We start from the raw sequence: 24214 nt of genomic DNA, 5'->3' as shown, positions 1-24214 counted from the left end.
TCCCCGAGATGCTGTTATCCACATCAGCTCTGGGGATGGGGCTGTTTCTGGCATGAGAACAGGTTCCGCTGGCCTCTCCACTCCGATTCACCCAGTCTCCCCCCCACGGTGACCCGCCTTCTGGCTTTCAAGGGCAGGACACAACCCTGGGGTAGGAACAAGGTGAACAGTGCCGCACCTGCAACCCAGGTCTCTTAGCTCCAAGCCAAGGAGCGTGTGGCATGACAGTGCCATTGCATTGGCTTCCTGCTTTCTTACCTGCTTCCACCTGCCTCATTCACTCAGCCAAGGTTTACTAAGTATCTGCTCCCTGCAGATGTGGCCACTCCCAGAGAACAGGTGGGCAGGGAGGACAGGTGATGGCATCCCTGGTCCTGTCACATAGTTTTAGGGATGAAAATTAGAACTGGGACTCAGGGCCCCTCTGCACCAAAAGCATCTGCAACCCTTGCTCAGGGAGTGTCTGCCAGCATTTGTTGTCCAGGGTGCCCCTCGATAGGGCTGTGTGGATGCCCACACAGGGGTCCTCCGGATCCCCATGGGAGGGGCCCGAGGGCCTCTCTGAGCTGCCGCTGCTCCCTCCGCAGAGTGGCGACAAGGAAGCGGGGTGCGGATGATCCTGCAGGACGAAGACATCACCACCAAAATCGAGAACGACTGGAAGAGACTGAACACGCTGGCCCATTACCAGGTGTGGGGGCTGTGGGAGGGAGGAGAGGCTGGCCACCAGGGCCCAGTTCCCTGCCCTCTCAGTCCTTGGATAGCAGGTCCCCAAGGCTAGACACCCAGTCCCGATTCCTCCTCCCAGCACCTCATGTTTTCCAGTGACCCTGGAGAAATGAGGTCCCCAGCAGGAAACCCTGACCTCCTTGGGGACAGGCACTGATGGGCTGCTTTCTTCAGGGCCTGGGTGGTCCTGAGAGAAACATCTCCTAGTCCCCACGTGGGACCCCTCCACAAGCCTGGGTGTTGTAAGGGGAGAGGGGGTGCTAGTGAGAAGCTCTTGCCAGAGTCCCCCCAAGAGTGAGTCACCACACAGAACACTGTTCAGTGTCCAGATCTGTCTTGTTTTGTGCAAAGGAAAGCCAACAGCCTCCCAAGTCCCCTAGTTCTCTGGCGCAGCCCGAGTTCATCCTGGTGTGTCCCCATCTCCCGGGGAGGCAGAGCTGTGCCCAGCCCTCAGGAGCCTCTTCCCCGCAGGTGCCCGATGGTTCTGTGGTGGCTCTAGTGTCCAAGCAGGTGACAGCCTACAATGCAGTGAACAACTCCACTGTCTCCAGGACCTCGGCGAGCAAATATGGTGAGTCCCTGGCATCGTCCTGGGGAGAGAGGGTGCCCTGAGCAGCTGTTGTCACGTTGGCAGTCCTGCTGGAAGGCATGGACCCCCAGGGCAAGGATCTGGGCGAAGTCAGATTGGGGGGGGCAAGGAGTTGGGGGGATTCAGATCAGTGGGGCAAGGAGCTTGGGGGAGTCAGTCAGGGGGAAGTAGTTGGGGGGAGTCAAGCAAGGGGGAAGGAGCTGGGGGGAATCAGGTCGTGGGGGGCAAGGAGCTGGGGGGAGTCAGTCAAGGGGGGGAAGGAGCTGGGGGGAGTCAGGCAGGCTGCCACAGAAGAGGAGAGCGGGTTGGTAAGGAGCCCCTGGTTCAGGTGCAGGAGCAGAACTCACCCCCTAGAGCAGGAAGGAACTCTCACCTTTGCCAGCATCTTAGTCAGAAAGACGCTTTCACTGTGTGATACTCATTATCGTGCGTCAAGTTCATAACAATCCAGTGGATTAAATAATTATTATTTCCCCCTATTATGCAGATTAGCAAATTATAACTCAGAGGCACGGCGGCACACTGTGTAAAGGTCACGCTGTTATGAAGCATTTAAGGGAAGGTACAGGCCCAGGTTTCTGGTTCTGAGGTGGGGGTGGGGGAGCACTGGATGTGGCCTGGAAGCCCAGGTGCCACCCTGTCCCGCCACCTTCTGAGTGCCTGAGGGCCAGCTGCCTGACCACCACACGACCTTGTTTTCTTACCAGCAAAACAGGGTTTGAAAAAACTACCAAAATGGCAGGATCATTCTGGAAAATCAATAGAACATAGAACAGTGCCGCACACAGTAGGCCCTTCATCGTCTCTTCTGCGCAACACTCACATTTCAGCAAATAAGGGGGAAGAAGTGGCCCAGGCCAGAGGGGAGCATGCAGGTGAGCAGCTGGCGAGACAGCTCCGCGGCTGGTCTGGTCATTAAGGGAGACAGGCTACCTGCTCTTACGCTGGTACTTAATTGGCCACTCTGAACGCATCCTGAGACATGACTTGAGAACTCTTACCAGGGAAGTGGAAAAGAGGACAAGCTTATATTTTTACAAGTTGAACAATTCCGGGCTGGCGAGATGCAAGTGCAGGAGGAAGGGAGCGGAGTGGGTGAGGTAGCCACAGGTTTCCCGGGGTGCCGGGGGAATGGGCCAAGCCGAGGCAGGGGGACAGGCAGAAACCCGCAGGAAGGATGGGGCAGTAGTTGGCCTCGGCTGCGGCAGGTGCGCTGTGAGTGAGGAAGGCTGAGTGGCCTCACATGCATGGCCCATCGCGTTGGCAGAGAACATGATCCGGTACACGGGCAGTCCCGACAGCCTCCGCTCTCGCACACCCATGATCACCCCCGACCTGGAGAGTGGAGTCAAGATGTGGCACCTGGTGAAGAACCACGAGCACGGGGACCAGAAGGAGGGAGACCGGGGGAGCAAGATGGTGTCCGAGATCTATCTGACCCGACTACTGGCCACTAAGGTATCAGACTTCAGGGGGGGTGGGAGGCATGTGTGAGTACAGTAAGGGACTTCACCCCCTTCCCTCCCCCCCACCCCAAGCTGCCTGAGCTGTGAAAGAGCCAGCATTTGCACCAGGACCCCTCTACTCATGGCAGGCACTGGCAGCACAGCACGTCTTCCCAGCACAGAACCTCAGAATCATTCTCACCCGGGGCTCCAGGCAAACTCCACCCACACATCAGTGTTGGCGTGCCGTCCGAAGTTTCCTTTCCTTCTCTGTGTGGTTCTCACGCACAGAGGCCGCGTCTATTCACGTTCTTCCGCCACCCTCCTGAAAGCATGACTCCTCTCTGGGTGTCGTACAGTCTGTAGTGATGGAACATGGGGCCCATTGGTGACTTTCCGGGCACCAGTTCTGAGCCTGGTTCTGGGGACATTCTGTGCCGGCCATTAGTCTTTCGCCCGGAGGCTGGCCTGGGCCCTGCTCCGTGCAGAGCCGAATGGGTAACTGATCGTTAGCCGGAGTGAATAATGCCCAAACCAAACCAGCAGATTGTGTTTGTCTGCTCTGACCCATGAGTTGCTCATTAGCATTTGCAAAAAGTGCTCAAATAGCAATGCCAAATGGTGTTCAACCAAACCGCGTTTTGGCAGAGGAAGGCTTAGTTAGGTCCAGTCATCAGTGGTGTATGTATTCCCCACGTGCAGCGGAAATGGAAAGCCGTTAGAGACAGAGGAAGGGGGTGGGGGAGCTTTAATGCATTCCCCCATTCCACCCAAGCTGGCCCGGCTCTGCCCTGTCCCCGCCGCCCCATGAGAGGCAGGCCAGGAAGCCACCCCGAGAGCTCCCTGGGGGAGCCGTGTGTGAACCCGTGCCGCCTCCCCAGGGCACGCTGCAGAAGTTCGTGGACGACCTCTTTGAGACCATCTTCAGCACGGCGCACCGCGGCTCTGCCCTGCCCTTGGCCATCAAGTACATGTTCGACTTCCTGGATGAGCAGGCTGATAAGCATGGCATTCACGACCCGCACGTCCGCCACACCTGGAAAAGCAACTGGTGAGTGAAGGGAGAGCAGAAGACAAGTCGGGGCGGGGGCGGGGGGAGGCCAGCCGAGCCTAAGGTGGCAGCCACAGGCCATGGTGGTCGCGGGCCACCTTCACCAGCAGGGACTCGGTGCAGGCTCTCTCTGGGCCTCCCACCCCTCCTACTGTTTTTGTGCTCACTTCTGACTAGTCAAATCATCCTTCTTTCCTAGCAGTCAGTCAATTAAAAAACATGTATTTAACCAACTAAGTGAGCAAAATGTAACCTGCCAAATATCACAGCCAGGTGGCTCTGACAACCAGGTGCCTCCTGTGTGCCTGGCCTTATGCTGGGCACCGAGGGTACAGGGACCATCAGCCAGGCCCCTGCCCTCCGGGGGCTGAGACGCAGGTAAGAGACAGGTAGGCAGCTGTTTGGATCTGGATTGCAGAGGGCGTCACCCAGCAGTGACTCTTCGGCAGGCTCTGAAGAGTATTTCTGTTCTCTTCAGGAAGCGGTGGGCTGCCCTGGCCACAAACTCCTTTTCCAAACTCCCTGTGGGGCAGAGACCTTCCCATCACCACTCTGTCTGCCCTGAGACATCAGGACTCTAATTGCCACTCCGGGTGTCTCCACTCTGGTCTCTCTCTCCTTCAACGTGCAGATCCTTCCCCTCGGTCTGTGAGCGGTTCGTGTTCCAGGTTGAGACTGCAAGGTCAGACATCAGGACTCAGCGCCGGGTCTGGGACCTTGCACAGAGCACAGACTCGATAAATATTAATGAAGGTGCAGGGCCATGATGGTCTCTATTTGAGAGTTCTACGCACCACAGGCAAACAAAGCGGGCTCGTCGGTTCAGAAGTGCCTCCCTGTAGCTTTTAAATGGTTCCTGTCCCAGGTTGTTCTTCCCCAGAACAACATTCTCCCAAAGCAGCACAAGCCTGCTGGCCAGCACCTGCCACCTGCTTGGGCTGGCGTGGCGCTAGGGCACAGCTGGGCACCCTGACATCCTGCCCGGAGCCCCAAACCAAAACACAGAGGAGGGCAGAAGTCAGCCCGTGGTACTAACTGGTTATTTAGCCTCCTGACTTCCATACCTGAGGAATAGTGTGGTCTCCACGGGAACAGGAATCAGGCAGGGTTGGGCCACACAGATTTCCAATGAGAGATCGCCCATCACGGGCTTTACCCAGCCTTTCTGAAATGAGACTCTGAGAGTGGATTCCCCATTCAGTGCAGCAACATAGGGTGGAGGCTGAAAGTCCCGCCTGGTCTGGTCTCCGGTGGCACAGGGCTCAGCTAGGGACCCTGACAACCAGCCAGAGCCTGACCATGAACCAACCTGCCTGCCTCTAGGTGAGGAAGTGTTTAGCCATCGTAGGCAGAGCTGTTCCGAGGGGCCCGTCCCCACCCACCAGATTTGCTCCTCTCGGCCAGTGTCCCCACGTGTCACTGTGTGAATGCCAGCCATCTTCAGAACCCAGGAAATGCTCTGTCCAGGCATCGTGGACTGGCTGGGAGAGCTGGTGTCTTCAAAACATCCCTACATGCCCTTGTAGCACATTATAGTAGGGCTCCTGAAATAGACCTGAACTGTGTTTCAGCCCATACCTCCTGCTGGGTGAGCCACCACAGGATGTCACAATGTCCTGGGTGGGGCAGTTCCCCCCTTCCAGCCAGCTCTTCCGAGGACCCGGGTGCTGGGTTCCCAGAGAACTCAGTCCCCACGGAGGAAAGCTGGGCAGTGGGCGTGGTCCCAGGCTCCGGGTCCTTCACCAAAGGCCACACCCTGACCCTTCTCATTGCTACCCAGGCAAGCAGGAGTTAGCCTGGGAATTATGAGCCCTGCGTATTGACTTAGAGTTAATTGTCCCTGATTGAAAAGAGATTGATTCTTTATTCCTGGACAAAGTGGCAACTCTCCCCACCGCCTCCCTCCACGTGCCCTACCTTCTCTCTTTTAGATAAACCTCCTGCTCATTTAGCCTGAGTGACTGCAATCAACCAGAGATGAGTGCCACGGCTAATGTTAATAATATGCTAATATTTCATTAGGCAGGAGACTCCGTGTGGGGCCCTGGCTTCCTGGTCTGACTTGCCTGTCAGCACAGCTGGCTTAGGAGAGGGAGTGTTGGGGAGAAACAGCCAAGCAGCACACATGGACTTCCAGAGTCCTCCTCCGGTGGCACTTTGGGAAACAGGAAGATGTGGACAGGAGACTGTGTTGGCCGGGCAGCCGGGAGGCCTTCACCTGGGCTCTGAGCCCAGCTGTCATGGTCTCCCCTGTGACCCCCGACTTCCACCCCTGTCATGACTCTCCGTGCTGTCCCTTTATGTCCTACCTGAATTTCCCAGGATGAAATAGGTGCCACTTAACACTGTCAGACTCAATGCTGCCTGCCTGCGCCCTGCGATGTACTTTGTAGGAATTTACATTCTTGTTGATGGACTGGCTGTTTCGAATGTGAGGTCTGGCTGTGTCCGTAGCATTTGTTGTATGTATGTACTGCCTGCTGGGAGATACAACATCTATAGAAATGTTGTACCTGCTACATTGAAATAATGTTATTCAAAGAGTTTAAGTTCTAAGAGGCAAGCCAAACACATAGGAACGTTCTAACCATTACCAACGGTGAGAAGAGCAACCAAAACAACCGTAAAACATCAGGGAAGTGGCAGGAGGTGAAGAGGTGGGGTAGAGGGAGGGAATTCACAATCCCTCACTTGGTGCCCCCTGCTCCCTGACCTGTGTCTCAGTGGCCGATGGCGGCACAGAATCCGAGAGCCAGCAGAGGACAGCCCAGAGGGCGGGTGGGCAGGGTTCTCCTGAGACCCTGGGACCCTTCTAGCAACAGAGAGTGGCTGACAGTGACCAGACCACCAGGCACGGTTTTTCTCCTCTTTGCCTTTGGTTAGCTGAGGCCCCTCCCAGCAGCACTTCCCCACACCTTCTCCCAGGCCGCATCCGGCGAAGGAACACCTGTGCACCTTTACAGCTCAAACCATCAAGGGCCATCCCCCCCATGGAGACTTCCAGACACATCCCTCTGGGTGGCCCTGATCACGCCTCCCTGAGTCCCACGGTGGGCTCGCCCATCCTTCCGTTCTAGCGTGGACACTTCTCAGAGCACGTGCTTGCTGGCGTGTCTGACTTCCCCAGGAACCCACCGGAATGCAGGTTCTTGAGGACAGAGGATGTGTCTTGTTCACACTGCATCCTCCGTTGCCAGCACGGTTCCTGGGGTGCGGTAGGTGCCAACTGGGAGAAAGAGGAGAAGGAGGGGACAGGTGGGGTGGATGAGGGGCCGTGAGGGTGTTGTTTTCTAAGTGGCCAGCTTGGAGATGAGAAGCCCATTAGCTCCTCCTAAACTGCTCCCCCTGGCATCTCCACTAAGTAGCAATAAGCTGATGTTCTGGGCAGGGAAGAGGGGTGTGACTTCTTCCACACCCTGCAGTAGATGGCAGAGAATAAGATACAACGCCTAGATTCCAGGCTGTTCTTAAGGTTCGCCTGTACGCGGCATAGGGGACAGACTGGAATGGAGCGTCAGAAAGCCCACTGCACAGCGCCCATCGCGGCTCCTCCGACCCCAAGCCTGTGCTGTGAGGGACGCTGAGCCTGCAGCCCCGCCTGGCATCACTCCCTCCCCAGTGCCCGTCCACACCGTCTCTCTGGATGGTTAGCCTTGCTGATCCTCAGTTTCCCTGCAGGTAGATTGGTGGCATAGAGACGGCCCTTAAGAATGTCAGTTCCCAGCCTCTTCTCTTTTTCCAGAGAGCTCTCCGGCCACGCTACGGGCCCGCACCCCCTCTCCCCTGACTGTCTCCTCTTCCCTCCACACAGTCTGCCACTGCGCTTTTGGGTCAACATGATCAAGAACCCCCAGTTTGTGTTTGACATCCACAAGAACAGCATCACGGACGCCTGCCTCTCCGTGGTGGCCCAGACCTTCATGGACTCCTGCTCCACGTCGGAGCACCGGCTGGGCAAGGACTCCCCCTCCAACAAGCTGCTCTACGCCAAGGACATCCCCAGCTACAAGAACTGGGTGGAGAGGTGAGTGCTGGCAACTTCCCCTGTCTAGGGGTCCTCCTCCCGCTCCACAGTGGGCAGGGCTTGCAAAAGCAGGTCGTTCACAAAGCCGAACCCCACAGTTGCAGCACCCAAACCCTCACGCACCCCGTATTGTTGGCTGAACAAGAACTAAGGAACTTGGCTAGGAATTTTCATGGGGCTCTGCTCCCCTGCCTGGAAAACCCAGATCTTAGTGGCTGAAATATTTTCTAGGCCCAGGAAGGAAATATAATCCCTTGCTCTAATCCCACCCTGCCAAAAATAAATAAATAAATAATAAAAATAAATACTTTGAGGACTGAATAGCTTCTTGCCACAAAAAGGCTGGAGGCCTCTTGCCATCTGCCCCTGTGCATCTGGCAGTCCTGCCAGCATCCTATGGGATGTCATTGTCACTCCAAACAGTTTCTCACTGTCCCAGTCCCTGGACTCTCTCACCATGAGCCCTTCTGCCCTGGGCCTTGCAGTACATTCTTGGCCATCACAGCCCTGATCTGCTCCGCCTCAGCCAGTGCACCTGCCACTGAGGGCCACCTGCAAGCTGTGGAGCAGGGTTGTCTGGGTGCAAAGCTCACTCCCGGTAAAGAACACTTATAGTTCATCTGGGCCGCATCAGCTCCCTGTGCCAAGCACCTGAGCTAAGCAACCAGATGACGCTTTACTTACTTAATCATGACACTAGCCCTGGAATATGGGGTCAGGATTTACAACCTCATTTTGTGTCCATGAAGGTGAAGAAATGTACATACAGAATGGCTAAGCAATCAGCCCAAGATGACGTAAACGTGATCCCCAAACGCAGCTGACTCCCAAATCTCTTTCCTATTATTTATGATACTTTTAGACAGGGCCTCTGCCAACCCACAGGGTGTGCTGTGTGGATTAAGGGAGGTGCCCTTCCTACCGGGGCATGTGGCCCCGGCCAGGGTGCGTGGTTTGCGCAGGGAACAACCTGCACAGCCTACAAGACAGGCCTGATTTAGAGTCCCTCTCTCCTTTTCTCAGAGGAGCAAAAAGTTCAAGTTTGGTGCCTTTTCAAAGAGTAAAAGAGACCAGAAATTGTTCCTGACTTGGTGACCAAAGACAAAATGTATCACTTCACCATGGCGTTGAGACATCATACTTGTGCATGGCCTTCCCTTGTGCAGAGGAAATGACAAGGCGGGTGGGTCCTGGCCACCTCAGTAGCAGTTCTCCTAAAAGGGTTGACTCCTTTTCCCTCTCCTCTCTGCTCTTTGATCTCCCCCCTACCACTTCCTGTTCATGCATGTAGTGGGCATGCAGTCCTGGCTGGCAGCGAGAGAGCTAACTCTTTTGTTCTTGTATCTGATTGTGTCTGAGTCACCAGGAGAGGCTCTTACCGCCCTCTACATATAGACAGTGGCTCATTCTTTGACAGTAGACCTGCCAGGAGTAGGCCCTCCTTTGTGGTCAGCTGGCTCTTTGGCAAAGAGAGAGAGGAAGAGGCAGCAGCTGGGTTCTTGGTTATCCCTGCACCGTTGCAAGGTCTCTGTGATAGGACCACTGGCAGGGAGGAAGGGAGCAGGGATGTGAAGGGCTGGGAGCATTTCTGAAACATCTGCATAGAGGACACTCTGGAGCATGGCCTGTTGGGTGGAGATCAGAATAATGCATGCACCAGGCTAATGGGCTCCCTTTCACTTGATGTTAAATGAGATTTGTGCCACGCAGCTGCTATGGGTCATGAGTAACCCCAGTTCATTTGGTTATTTTTAGGAGTGGTTGTTGGTTTCCACTCCTTATCCCACCAGTTTCTTAGCAACCAGTGTCACTCTCAGGATAGTCATTTTTCTCTTGCTTGAGGTCCCAAATCCCTTTTCCTCTCATTCTGGGATGAGGGTACAAAGATGGAGGGGTGAGGAAACCATATGATAGGTCTGGAGACCAAGCTTCTTGAACTTGGTGAGGAACGGATCAGTCCTACTCTCACTCCCGGGAGACTGCTTCTGAGCTTGTCTGGCTCCCTGAAAGGGACTCACTCAGGACCCAGCAATCCTGGTCTCCCACTCAACTCTCACTCCCGGGAGACTGCTTCTGAGCTTGTCTGGCTCCCTGAAAGGGACTCACTCAGGACCCAGCAATCCTGGTCTCCCACTCACCCTTCCACGGGCACTGGCAGCCCCCGGTTCAGAAGAACAGTGGTAGAACGCCCTCCTTCTGTGGCCGAGGTCCTCCCACCTCTGAATCACCTGCCCAGCTGCTGTGAGCATGCAGACAGCCTGCACGGGACTCAGGCCCCGTAACTCACCGCACCCTCCACACGTTGGACAGGCCTCTGTCCCGTCCCATGAAGAACCAGGGGTTCCCTGGCCACCCTCTGTACATAAGGGGTAGAAAGCATATGGATTTAGGAGGCCTCTTCACTCTGTTGGTTGAACAGCCTGGATGATTCTATCACATTTCTGCTGGTTTGCATATCCTGGAAGTTCATCCACCTGTTCTCTGCCGCATTCTTCCACCCCATTTCTGCCTCCAAGTGCCTTGCAGTGCTGATGGTTGGGGGCCCACTGCAGACTCCCAGTCTCTGCTGCCTCCATCCAGGCATTGGGGCTTTTGCCGTGGCCACATCTAGAGAAAGAAGACTCTCTTGGCTCCTAGCAGCAGTCAGCTGCTACACTCATCTTACAGAGAACTCAACCACGCCTGGTGTGTCACCATCAGTTGTCATTTCATCACCAATAGCAGAAAACGTTCCTGTTCGGTAGTAATTTCCTCTCGTGTTAAATTGGAAGAGCTTCAAGGTTGTCCTCGCGGCCACATCAGCCTCGCTTCCTTGCAACCACAGGCTTTCCTGTGGGAATGAGTTCAATGGCCCACAGCTGGCCCACTGGGGGGTGGACGAGGGGCGTGTCACACACAGGAATGCCATCGATCACAGGTGTCACCGCATGGAAAAGGTTACGAATTTTAAATATTTAAATATGCCTCCTAAGGAAACCATCCATTCACAATGCAAAGCTGTGACAGTTCACCCTGGGAGCAATACTGGCGGTAAAGTATAGGCATTTCATTAACTTGTTCATTAATCCCCGGGTCAAACATTTATGGTATCCATCATGGCTGCATTGGGCACTCAGGAGAGATTAGACTTGATCCTTCCCTGTGGCTCTCATGGTAAAGGACACACGGACAGGCACTGGGAAAGCCCCACAAGCCATAGTAGGAGCACTCGGGGAGTGAGGTCAGTGAATGATTCACAGGGAGAGACGTGTGTGCAGCCACCTTAAAAGGCAAGTATTTCAGGCACATCAGAGCATCAGGCCCCAGTGTTTTTCACATCTGATCTTTATCCTCGAGGTGTTTAAAGGGATGACAACACTTAGTTCTTCTCTTAGAATTCAGGGCTTGGAGATCACCTTCTTGATCCCAAAAGTAGAGCTGAGACATCCACCCTCACACACCAGGCCCATCCGGTAGAATCCCATAAATGTGAAACCCTGCAGACTGGCCAACAGCGAAGGATCCAACTCTCTGGGGTCCTTCCCTTTAGAACAACTCCCCAAGGACTGATTTCGGGACCACAGGGTGCAGACATCCACCTGGTATGAGCAAATGCAGAGAAGAAAGCTGGCAAAGGCCAATGATGGGGCCTGGACCTCCTCAGTAGGTTTTGGCCAACCTGCCAGGGCCTGGCCAGCTCAAGGACCATCCTGGGGACTTTCAAACACCCATCTCTTCTGAAGAAGGACTCAGCTGCAGGCAGAAATCCCATAGGAGCAAGTTCATGTACAGGGACCCAGGCTGACCTTGCCCTTCCTCACTGCACAGCCAGCTGACAAGAACACTCTTTGAAGTTCATTACTGGAGCATAATTGCATTCTTCACAATCAATAAGGCTGCTCGGCGGCAGAGCCCAGCACAAGGACTGGCACAGCAAGGACCGAGGAAGAGGCAATTGTGCACACAGCAGAGAGATGCCAGGGCAGGGTCATTATCAGGTTCAAGGGGTGCTGTCAAGAAGGTGGGGCCGGGCAGTAGGGAGACGGCAAGTGCCAAACCCTGCAGGCAGGATGGGCCCACTCAGCACCAGGCAGGGCCGGGAATGAGAATGGGACAACAGTTCCGCAAGCCCCACATTCATCCAGGGCATTGTGCTGTTTGTTGCTATGATTGAGGCCTTGCTGAAATAGGACATGTAGTCGATCCGCTGGTGGGCTAGTATATGGCCCCAGACAGGCACTGGTCCGATCCAGAGCCCTCCACACAAGCAACAGAGGAGACATGGGGGCTGCTCAGTGCGGACTTGGGAGAATAAGTGAGGTGGAGCCAGGTGGGGCCAGGTGGGGCCATGGGCCACGACTTCAGATGAGAAGATCAGAGCCCCTGCCCTCTGCCCACTCTACTCTCAATCCTGCCCCGCCCCCCTTTCTCACACAGATACACTTTCTAAATATTCCCTTGGGAGACATGGACTGGGCTTTCAGTGTGCTACAAGCCATTGCAAAGGGACAGAGTGTGGACATCTGCTGTCTCCATGGAGACGTGGTCACCTACCCCAGGGACGAGAAAGGCAGCAGGGGGAGCCCTGGTGCTGTTTGCAAAAAGCCTGGCAGAACCATCCATCCACCTGTGGAAGGTTCACAGGCAGGTAACAGACACAGCAGGAGTCTTTGCTTGTGCTGACAGTCCTGTCCTGTTGGGGGAACCTGAGTTTCCATCCTGGTCAGTCCCTCTGACTGCCCAGGGGTGACAGAGTGTTACTGCCTGGAGGGACCTCTGGACCTGGCTGTGTGAGCCTGGAGCTCGGGTCATTTGTTCATTTCTTACCATTAGGACCTGAGAACACAGCCTGACAAACATACTTTGCTCAGTGAGCATGGAATCGTGAGGGGACAAGGACACAAATCTCCTTGGGAGTGGCCGGGCTGGGAGCCACCGAGTCCCCTGGGTCTGCGCTATGAATTAGAACATTGGCATTTATTGTGTCCCAGCAATAGTGGCAATGAAAGGCTGGAACTTTTATACCTGGGATGCATTAAGTGGCCCAGAACCTTAATATCTGAGGATTTCCTGGGTGGGTTGCAGGCCTGGAGTGGGCTCCCTGGTGCTAACCGAAGCACAGGAGCCAGAATGAGACAGGACCCAGAGCTGAGGCCCAGACTCACGAAGATGAGGAGGGACCAGGGAGCAGAGGATCCCGCCCTGAAAGAAGCCTGTGACCGATGGAAGTCCAATGAGATGGGGCAGGACGGCCTCTCCTGAGCCCCGGGCTCCTCTGAAAAAGGCCATTTCATTAAGCGCTTGTCCTGGTGCCTATCTCGACAGCACGTCATGGGCCAAGACCTCCCACCAAAATGCAATCAGTTCAACCATGCAGTTGGCGATTGTGTCTGTGTGGTGGGTCCCAGAGGGATGGAGTTACTCTCCCACCAGCCTGTCCCTTGCCAGAGGGCACAGATTTCATCTCCCTCTCACTGCCTTCCTCATTTTCCAGACAAAACGACAGGTCCTCAATCACAGTGCCACCGTGGCTCAGAGCAGCGGCCATCCTGCCCCACCAGCCCAGGGATGCCCGGGCAGCCAATGGAACTGTCATTCCATGACAGGCCCTTGAACACGATGCCAGCCTATCACCCAAATCCTAGACACCGCTGGGGAGCAGTGGAGGTGGGGACCAGGACTGATGGGTGCATGGTCCATGCAGTGAGGGTGTGGGAGAGATACAGGGCTGGTGTCCTGGGTGAGACTGTTCCGGAACCTCTAAAGATGTCCCTACTCTTACCTGATCAAGCCATGGGTCCTGGGAAGTCCCAGGGCCTGTCATTGTCACCCACACTTACACAGGTGAGAGTGGGTGCCTCTCCTGACACTGTGTCCCCAGATGTCTCACTTACCTCCCCTAGTCCCTGCCCTGGCGACTGTCCCCACCCCTCTCTATTGTAGGTGCTTGGGCTTGTTCTCCCAGCACCGAAGGTCCTGCACGCCTCTGGGTGTGTGGGACTCTGTCTCCTCATCCTCCTGCTTGTGCAGCTACCTGGTCCCTGTTATGTGGCTCGTCACATGCAGAAGGTGCCTGGGAGAGGGTGGGCGGGGCTGTCTTTGGGGCAGTGGGCCCTTCAGTTGCTCATTAGGAAACTGCACAGCTCCCCTCTGGCGGAGAGTTGGGGTTTGCTGCATAAAATGTCAAATTGCAGAAATTAAAAATGTAAATGCTGGCATCTAATTAACCAGTTGACAGCAGTGCACAGCTGCAAGTGACAGTGACTGATTGCCTTCTGCCAGCCTCAGTCCCCAAGCAGCCCCAGCTCCTCCCGGTTAACCCCAGGAGGGAAGGACATCAAGGCAGAGCAACTGCTTGGAAGAGCCTTTGGGGCCCGTGGAGGGACCTCTTACGTGTATGGAGGGGGTGCCAGGGGGACATGAGAGACTTACTGGACCTCAATGGGAGCAAAACCAGTGCAGAAAACAGCCCCTCCTTTGTCCTGGTCCTACCCCTGTGCACCCTTTGATGGTGTCTGTCCACTCCCTACATCCCTGCCTCTGTGCCTCTTGCATCCAGAGCTACAGAGGGCTCTCCTGGGCAGACCCAGCAGCCCAGATGGGAGAGCACCCACCATGGTCCCCTGGGGTCACACACAGGCATCGCTGGCCCAGATGATGCTGGTGGTGTCCCTCTCCCCTCCTCTCCACGTGCACTGCTCCAACCCCTTTCCTCCCCACCCACCCCGGCAGGTATTATTCGGACATCGGGAAGATGCCGGCCATCAGCGACCAGGACATGAATGCATACCTGGCCGAGCAGTCCCGGATGCACATGAACGAGTTCAACACCATGAGCGCGCTCTCGGAGATCTTCTCCTACGTGAGCAAGTACAGCGAGGAGGTGAGCCCCACCCTGCTGCTGGGCCAAGAGCCCCACCCCGACACCTCCTGCCTCTGCTGGGAAAACCCTGCCCCAGGACTTGGGCTCCCTGCAAACACCAGAAACGTTCCACTCTGTCCTTCCTGCATGAATCCGGGTGCTTCTCAGACATACAGATCAAGTCGCTGTTCTTTCCTTTTCTCTTTTGTTCCCATTTCCTCCCTGCCATTCCCTCCCTTTATTTTTTTTCCATTTCTCTATTTGATCTAATTTTCTTTAAACAAGCTATTCCCCTTCCCCATGGGCAGGCCATATGGTATGGCATGGTCTGGCATGGTCTGGTGCGGTACAGTATGCTATGCTATGCTATGCTATGCTATGCTGTGTCACAGTAGAGAACAGGATAGATGCAGAACAGAGTCGAATGGAATCTGTTTTTACTTGCTATGCTCCCTGCTTGGAAAACCTTACCGAGGTCACTGCCACTGCAGACACCACCTTCTTTCTGCTTGTACAGGTGTTTATGGGAATTTTCTTGGTCATGCCAACTGAGACCAAGGGTTCAGGTCCAGGTTCCCTGTGTCTGAGCAGCAGGATGGACACCCTCTCTATGCCCTGGCTTCTCCCCCTCCTCCCAGCCTCATCACCCAGAGAGGGTCTAGGAATCCCAGGTGGAGGCAGGAGCCCCAGCAGGGTGCAGGGCCTGGGGTCCTTCGTAACCAGGCTATGAACTTCAAGTGTAGGAGCAGCCCAAGGCAGGCAGCTGGAGGGAGGGACCTGACGCCAGCCTGCGGGCCAGTGCTGGCCCAGGACAAGGTTGGTACCTGTCTGTGGCCACACGACAGAAGTAAGAACGATGTAGAGTGTGCGCTGTGTGAGTGCAACGGACTCATCTCGGAAGGAGCAGTTCCTTAGTCTACAATGCACTTGTCTGCTGTCGGGGTTAAGACACCCACCCTTACGAAACGTTGGTGCCAGTAACTGGTGATTCTTGGCTATGTAAGAAGTTGTTAACTCTTTTGCTTTCTCCCCAATTAAAAATACATGAAATCCAAAGCTCAGGGAGCCTTCCCCGTCTCTCCTCCCCTCCCCCGAGCTGCTCCCTTACCCCCCTAGCCCCTAGCCCCAGTGGATTCCACCCCTGTGTGCTGTGCACCCCTCCTGGAGCAGGCATCCTGCAATGAGTGCTCATGTGTGTTGCCTGACTTCATCCTCTCCCCTGGAGCAGCCCAGAAGGAGCTAGTAGTTCCCACATTGTACGGATGAGGAAATGAGTAACAAAGATGGGGTTCAGAGAGGTTACAGGTTTGTTTCATCCCAGGTCACCCAGCTAGAAACTGGCAGACCCCTTATTCAAACCCACATCTCCTGAATCTGAGTCAAATTTGAACACTTCTCTTCCCATGCCGCAAATGCTCGCGGCCATTGTCCCCCACCAACCACCTGATCTCAGGAAAAGTTTTGGCAGATATTATCCATTAGGTGTTAATGACCAATAAAGCTTAAGATATAGTAAGCTCCTAGTGGCGTTTGTTTCTTAATAGACCAAGTGAAGCCAATGAGTTCAGGTTTTCCTTTATTGGGCAGGGAATTTCTTAATATCTGCAAAATCACATTCCCCGAGATGCTGGTGTCTGGAGCTGTCTGAGGGGTAACATGCAGGTATCTGGAGCATCCTTGCGCAGGTGTCTTCTGCCCACTGCCAGCTGTCCTACGTGGGCAGTAAAATGTACCCGTTTATTCAGACGTGCAGATCTGTGTGCTGACATCCTGTATTCATTGGCAAACAGGTGCCCGGACATTGTCCGTGTATCCGAGTGGCCTCCGCACTCCCCATCCCTGTTACTTAGGCTGTCTGTCTACCCAGCAGCTTCATGTGTGCAGCTTCACATGCACACGTTTTCCCACATCTCTGACTATGCCCCCCGTCTGTGTGCACCCTAAGAACACAGAACATATACATACCAATGGTAACCTCCCCTTTCTCGCCCCTTCCACAGATCCTCGGACCTCTGGACCACGATGACCAATGTGGGAAGCAGAAACTGGCCTACAAACTAGAACAAGTCATAACCCTCATGAGCTTAGACAGCTGAGAACCGTCCTTCCAGGGCCCCCCCTGGAGGGAGGGACACACCAAGCCGTGCCTCAGTCTAGATTATCATCTTTACCAAGTGCAAGTTCCAACTGGCGTCAGCAGCATCCCCTGTGCAGCACTGTCTCTCTCTCTCTCTTTCTCTCTATGCCTCTTTCTGTCTCTCCCTCCTTCCTGGATCCCTTCTCTTTCAGTTGCTTGGCTAATACACTTGAATCAAGCCACCAACCCTCAGCTAGTCCAGGATGGCCAGTCCCGAAGAGAGGGACTGGACCAGAAGATTCCAGAGGGGGCTCTCTTTCCCGGCTGACCCCACGCATCAGCAACAGGGCCCACAGATGGATGAGAAGCCATGGATAGAGGACGTTTCTATGCTGCTACTTCACCTTCCACTTCCTGAGAGCCCCACATCGGTCTGAACCTTGGCCTAGAGAAGAGACAGTGAGCTCAGTATTATCTTCGCTGGGAAGACATCAACTGGCTCTACTTTCCCACATTTCCATCCCCAAGGGGTCAGTCAGTGGTATGATCCCTTTGCAACTGTGAGAAGAAAGGCCACACCTCCTGCATATGACCAGAGTTGGGGGCAGGGGCTGAGGAGTTGGGGGGTGCTCTGTGAGCTGTCCCTCACTTGTTAGATTGGCATCCAGAGGCCTCCTTGTCCCTTCTAGTCTTCTTGGAGTTCTTCCAAATGCCCATAGGGACCTGCCTCCCAAGTCTCCTCCCCTGCCTGTGGAAAGCCAGACAAGAGAAAGAATAGCAGTTACATTCCACCATGGGGATACTCCTAACCTTCTACTCTGGCTTATAGTGGCAGAAATGTAACATGGAGGGCGAGAAGAGGAGGGTTCATCTACCCTGGAAGCAGAATTTGTTTTCCATTCACCCCCAAGTGCACGTGAATCCCAACCATAGTCACCGGTGTACCATTGCCAGGTCCTCGTCTAGAGAAGGCACCTCCATCCCCCTTGGTCATCACTCATTGAGGGTCAACATAGAATGCAGAGTGCATCCAGGAGATTCTACCTCCAGCCGTCTCCATGGCTCCATCTCCACCACGCTTCCTGACAACTCTCTAGAAGGCTGGGGCAGACAGCCTAGCCTCTGTCACCCTGCAGAATCCGCTGCCATGGCTTTATGGGTAACTTTGTCACTGGACTGTCCAGACCTCCTGGGGTATTATTTCATCAGCATCTCAGTTGTCTCTTCAGTCACTTGCCTCCCTCATCTCTTAGCAGCCATCACTGAAGGAAATGCACTTACGCACAGCCTCATGGAGACCAATCAAAATGCCAGCCAAGCTCAGCCCCTGGCTTGCCAGGTCTGGGAGGACCAAAAAGTCAAGCTGAAGGTCATGGCCAGAAATGGGATGAGGAACATACAACTGACCTCAGCCCTGACATCTGTCTGTCCATCTGTCCCTCCATCTATGGATACATCATTTTAGCCAGCCAGGTAGATATGCATTCTAGATGAGCATGGACTACTCTGAGAGATGCTCTGATGAGAGTCATGGAAACCTGGAGTCGTGAAGGGACCTTGGAGGCCACCTGTTCAAGTCTCCCACCACCAGCGAGAATCTCTCCTGGCAGCCCTGGTATCCAGTGGTGCGAGTCTTCCCTCACATCCGCAGTGTCAGACATCATTCCTTGTCATCCACCCAAAGGAGCCCCACGTGGAAAGGGGAAGGAACCACATCATTTCCAACAGCGTCTATGGAGCATCTTGTGCTTTCAAGAAGGCTCACCCCTTTGGATATGAATATGTGTGCATGTGTGTGAGCTCACACGTGTGCACGCGTATGTGTGTGTATGTGTGTGCACCCCAGCAGGCAGAGAGTTCAGGATTTCTTGTCCTGTGTAGGGGGATCTTGAAATGTTTCTTACCTTCTCTACCCTTGCTCATCAGTTCATCCTGTACCTCCAGGACATTTCAACACTTGCTTTCTATGCTGAGTGCTGGTGAGTGCAACGAGAGGTCACCTGTCCATAGGAAATCAGGGTGGTCACAGGCTGAGAGAGGCCTGGACGTGACTGGGGCCAGGCAGTGGTGACCCAGAGCAGGGCATCACGTGGCATCAGGGAGGACACATGGTGGACAAAACACAAGAAACCTAACAGACGGGAAGAGGGGAATGGGGAAAGATGCATGTCAAGGGGGGGAAATAACCAAAGGTTTTGGCAAATGAAGTGCCAGGTGAAGAAGCATGGGATTATGGAATTTCTACCCTAATCATTTGATTTTTCTCCCAAGAAGCCAGGCGCCCTGGCAGGCCAGGAGGGAAGCATGTGGGAGGCGGGCTGAGGAGGCAGCTCGGCCGCTAAAATATTTTTGCACATGTCAAGGATTGGGGAGTAGAGAGACACAAACATATTTAACACAGATTTGCTGAATGGAAATTGTGAGTGTGTGCGTGTGTGTGTGCATATGAGTGTGTTTTTACTTGTTTTTTAAGTTTTGCACAGATAGAGAAAAAATACGAACAAGCAGAAAACAAAGACTGTTACCATGGTTCTGCTGAAGCCTCTATTTTTTACTGGGTTATTATTATTGGTATTGTTCCTTTGTCGGTACAGACTTTTCTTTCCACGTTTTTGTTTTAAGAGAAACTTTGAACACCTCAGAGAAACATAAATGTCAGGAAGAAGGGGAGAGAAGAAGGGACGGACTTGCTCGCTCTCCTCGTTTCTCCGAGGGAGGAGGCCAGGCAGGTTTTACTTGACTTGGTGGAAGGGTTGTTGCCGGTGCTTTGTCTGCCCGCAGTCCTGGTAGCCTGCGTGGGGCCTTAGGGACGGAGAGACAGGACAGCGTCACACAGAGCCACAACCCATCTGGCCTGGCCCGGCCCGGCGAAATTCTTTCCTTTGGCTGTTTGTCTGTTTTCCATTTCTTTGTTTTGGATTCTTGTTGCACGTGTGATAGGCTTCAAAGCAAAGGCAAAGCTGTCCTTTCCCTAAATCTTTCCAAAACTGCCCTTGGGATCCTCATCTCTCGGGAGGCCAGAGAGCTGCCTAGGTGGCGTGGGGGCCGCACGCACCCACGCAGGCCTGAGGAAGGGAGGTCCCCTCACGCCTTTCCTCTCTGGCACAGTTCGCTAGCAGGGTCACGGTTCTGTTTAAGGTGGGACCTTTATATGATTCCTTGAGTCCTGGGCAAAGAGCAGGGGAGAAAAGGCCCCCCTCCCCTCCCCTTGCACCTCTCCCCCACCTCCCTCCCCTGGAAACCACCAAGGTCAAAACTGTACCAGGAGGAGACACAGTCAAAATAACTGGCCTGGTTTAAGTGAGGCCTGTAAACTGAGGACAGATGAGCTGAGGGCTGGTAGGGTGGGAAGTGGGGGAGCTTTGCAGGGTCCTGAACATAAGAGAATGGGTACATAGAAGCTGCAGATGGATCATTTCTAGGGGGTGGGAGGCACAAGTCCACCCAGGTATAGGGTTTACCATGCCTTGTCAAGAGAGATCCTGTGTTTGTTGGTAACTACAAATGGTGCCATTGAGTGAAGTTGGCTATGGTGTCAGTGACTTCCTCAGGAAAATGTTTTTTCTTGCCTTCTTTTTTTAAAAATATATTTCTTTATTGATTTCAGAGAGGAAGGGAGAGGGAGAGAGAGAGATAGAAACATCAATGATGAGAATCATTGATTGGCTGCCTCCTGCACGCCCCGCACTGGGGATCGAGCCCACAACCCAGGCATGTGCCCTTTGCCAGAATCGAAACCAGGACCCTTCAGTCCGCAGGCCGATGTTCTATCCACTGAACCAAGCCGGCTAGGGCTTGCCTTCTTTCAACGTGGTTTTACATTTGGAGACCACACGAATGTCCCACAGGCGAAGGTGCATCCACGCCCCCAGAGTGACATGCACACCTGTAGGCAGCCCCCTCCGAGCATGCGGGCCGGTGAGTGAGGCCTGAGATGTTTGAGAGAGAGAGAGAGTCATTTTAAATCAATCCCAAAGTTTGAGGCAGACTGTCCGGGACTGTGCCCAGCGGTGAGGTCTCTGACCTTGTCCCCTCAGGCCCAGCTCTCACCTCCCAGCCGGGGGTTAATGTCCATGTTCTGTCCCAGAATCCACCCCCCCGCCCAGTCACGTTCCCAAGCCAAGGTCCTCGTGCTCATGTCCCCCCTGCATGTCTGGCTTCTGAGTGAGCCTCCCTTTGTCCCTCCTGCCCTTCCTGCACGTGCAGCCTCTGCCCCAGGGCCAGTGTCCACTAAAGTACCAGAGCCACTGAGCCGCTCATGGGTGACTCCGCCCTCACAGCCCAGCCCTCTGACTGCTTCGGGCCCATCTTCCTCCCCACGCTGCCTCCTGAGTGGTGTGAGGGGTCGGCACTCTCATCCAGCCAGACCCCCTCAGACCCCCAGCAACCAAGACCCGAATGACCTCCACTCTGGGTCCAAGGCAGGTCCTGCTGATGCTGCTTTGACCTAAAAGGAAAGCCCTTTTCCCATCTGTCTCCTTTCTAGGGACTTTCAGGGGAGGGGGAGGGACACACATTCTAGGCTTCACAGGATGCAAAGTCAAGTACTTAAGCTCATCTCGGAAGGTTAAAGTCAATCATTATTCATCAAGAACAAACATTCCCGCCTCCCAGAGAGCCCGGGATGGAGGAGGGGAGGCACAGAGGTCCATGGCATTTTCTCCTGGCCCTTCCAGGCATGGCCCGCCATGGGAGTCCCAGCTCGCTCTCTGAGAAGCATTTCTGTGAATAAATAGCCTCCAAGTACCAGAGTCCCCACTGTGCCCTCAGAGAAGACCCCTCCCCAGCCCCACCCCCCCCACACACACCCAGGCAGATCCTGGCTCCCTCCTGGCCTTCCCTCCAGAGTCCGAGTCCACCTCCAGGAACCTCCTCCCTCCTCTCAGCCCTCAGGACAGGTGACAGAGGACCCTGAGCCCCAGCTCCTCCATTTCCTTTAAACTGGATGTGACCTGCTTATTGGAGGCTTTGTAGCTGTTTATTTTTTCTCTATATATTTTAAGTGTCGGAGATTAAGGAGGGAGCACAGGTATGGATATAAAGTCCAAATTACTAGCGGGGAGGGAGAAGCGAAACTGTACCTGCCAGTTCGAAGAGGGTGAGGAGAGCTCAGGGCGGGGGATAGGTGCCCCGTGTGGTTACAGAACTGTGCCAGGACATCTCCGGGCTGTGGCCATGCCAGGGCCAGCGTGCCCGCGCTGCTCAGATGCTCGGTGCTTCCCTGCCCCTCTGATGGCTGAGTCGGCAATGCCACCCCTTCCCCCTGCCTCCCGCTACATCACTGCCATGGGTGCAGCAAAGGAGAACCACAGGGGACAGTGAAGAGGTGGCCCCACTGGGAACCTCTCCTCCTGGTGCTCGCAGGTGGGCAAAGCCTCCCCCAGGAAGCTAGGCACCTGGCCCTCTGCGGAAAGGAATGTCTGCAGGAAAAGGCTCAGACCTTCACGAGAGACCTTTTTCTTTTTTTACTAAAAGTCTTTGCTTCCCAATAAAATTATTTTTTATTAGGGAGAGTATCCAACTTCATAAAATATATAGGACTTTTGGGTTGTAAAAGTAAATTAGAGTCCAGTTAAATTCCTTGAGTAGACTAGTGACTACTCCAAAGCAAACCTAAACAAAACGAAACCCTGATGAAAAAAAAGAGCTTTCAATCTGTACTGGCAGAGAGAGGGAGCTGGGCCTGGGCCCGGGTCAGGTGTCCTGGGTCTGTGACCCCACATTCCCACCCCTCCACCCCTGCACTCTGTCCGGCTTTGGCTCCGCTGCCCCTGACGCTGAATCCTGCCCTTTTCTCCGCTGCCCCAAACTTCAGGGAGACCCTGCGAGAGGTTGGTCATGGAGAGCCCGGCTCCTCCTCCAGAAGGCACATGCTCTTGGCGAGTACGCAGGTCTCCGCAGCTCATCTTCCATGGGGCTCTTTCCCTGGCATTAGAACTCCTTTTGTTAGTATCTTTGATCTTCCAACTCAAGCACATTTTGTAGAATTCGGAACAGAGGGTATATTAAGATCAATGCAAAGGGCACTAGGAAACCGAGACCGCTTTACAAAGCAGGACTGGTGGTCCCAATTCAGACCCGTGACCAAGACGGTACGTGTCCCCCGTGTTCTCCTTCCCTTCCCCAATGTTCCCGTCAGCTTGTTGGCTCGTCAAACCTTCCGTTCTTTAAAAAGAAAAGCTAGTTTACCTCAAAGAATCTTGTTTCCTTTTGGAAACCAATGACTTTGCGTTTTAGAGTGGACAACGCTCCCCTCCAAAAACTCCCTGTCTGGACACGGTGGCCTCGAGGCTGGAGGTCCTGGCTGAGTCATGGGTCGGCTGCACTGACCAATAACAAGAACCCAGGCCCTGAGATGGGGAGAAAGGATTGGATGCAGCTGCCCTCCCCACCTTACTGATAGGGACCAGCCTCTCTCTTCCAGCAGGGTCCTGCCAGGTTGCCATAGTGACCAGGAACTCCAGGGTACTACAACAGACAATGGCTCAGTGAGCCAGGCAGCGGGGAGAGGAGTCTGCCTGGTCAGATGACCTAGAGTTAAGTCTCCAGCACTAGAGGGAAGAGGAGGAACAGGAAAGGATGAATGGGTGGTTTAAGGAACAGGCAGGAGCCTTTGAGTCTCAGAGAGAGGCCGCTGAAGGAGGTAGGGCAGGTCGCTCCTGCCTCAGGCACCCAGTTCCAACCCCACCCCACTTCTGGTTCCATAAAGCTCCCACCTTGAACACTGAGCCTGAGAACAAAGCGAAACATATCTCTAGACAACAGTGTTATCATGAGCCTCAAAGATAGGTGGGTGGAATCTATTAGAGGATGAGGGTCTTCTGGTTTTGATTTTTAAAGAAGAGTATCCTAGTAAGATTTAAAAAAAAAAAGATTTTAAAAAAAGTTTTTAAAAAGGAAACCTATGCTATTTCAATTGGAGCCCAGTTGTAACTTGGTAAAGGCAAGCTCCTGTACCTTTGTTATAATTAATTGTATACCTGTGTATGTAAATATAAGGCATTCCTATTTTGCAGTTCAGAACAAAAAAAACTTATTTGTAATATAGAATAAAGTTTATTAAAAAATAATAAAAATGCAGTTTGGAATTTGGGGTATTTGTTTTTGTGACTGGCTGGAAGGGGGTGGGGAGAAAGTGGTGGTTGTAGAGGTATGGCTCCTTCTCTCTCCAGTCACGTGCTGTCTAAACTCCCTCGGAGGCGCAGCCTCTTACTAAAGCCTCTGTCCTCACTTATGCAGCAGACGCGTCCGGAAGCAATGATGCTTCAGGTCAGGGAGAGCCAGCGTGTTGTTCCCAGCCAGCAGACTGCACTTCTCCTAAGACCATCCTGCATATCAGTTATTTACACTACGATTCATAACAGTAGCAACATTACAATTATGAAGTAGCAACGAAAATAATGTTATGGTTGGGTCACAACACGAGGAACTGTATTTAAAGGGCCAGAAGGTTGAGAA

At 53.9% G+C, this 24214-nt stretch overlaps 1 protein-coding gene across 1 annotated transcript in view; it reads left to right on the top strand.

The window, feature by feature from the left end:
* The window catches only part of PLXNA4 (plexin A4), a 413941-nt gene extending 390106 nt beyond the window's left edge, over positions 1–23835 (top strand). Inside the window, exons 26-32 of the mRNA XM_070423914.1 lie at positions 588–691; positions 1201–1300; positions 2586–2776; positions 3645–3814; positions 7626–7838; positions 14550–14700; positions 16680–23835. Of these exons, the coding sequence (XP_070280015.1) occupies positions 588–691; positions 1201–1300; positions 2586–2776; positions 3645–3814; positions 7626–7838; positions 14550–14700; positions 16680–16775 (1025 nt within the window). The 3' untranslated portion in view covers positions 16776–23835. The remainder of the gene's footprint in view (positions 1–587; positions 692–1200; positions 1301–2585; positions 2777–3644; positions 3815–7625; positions 7839–14549; positions 14701–16679) is intronic.
* Positions 23836–24214: the final 379 nt, after the last annotated feature.

The sequence above is a fragment of the Myotis yumanensis genome, unplaced genomic scaffold, assembly GCF_028538775.1.
Source record: "Myotis yumanensis isolate MYYU_CA2020_CCGP unplaced genomic scaffold, mMyoYum1.0.hap1 SCAF_9, whole genome shotgun sequence".
In the NCBI taxonomy this organism is placed as follows: Eukaryota; Metazoa; Chordata; class Mammalia; order Chiroptera; family Vespertilionidae; genus Myotis; species Myotis yumanensis.
The sequence above is the reverse complement of the archived record's forward strand: the minus strand, read 5'-3'. Positions and strand labels throughout refer to the sequence as shown.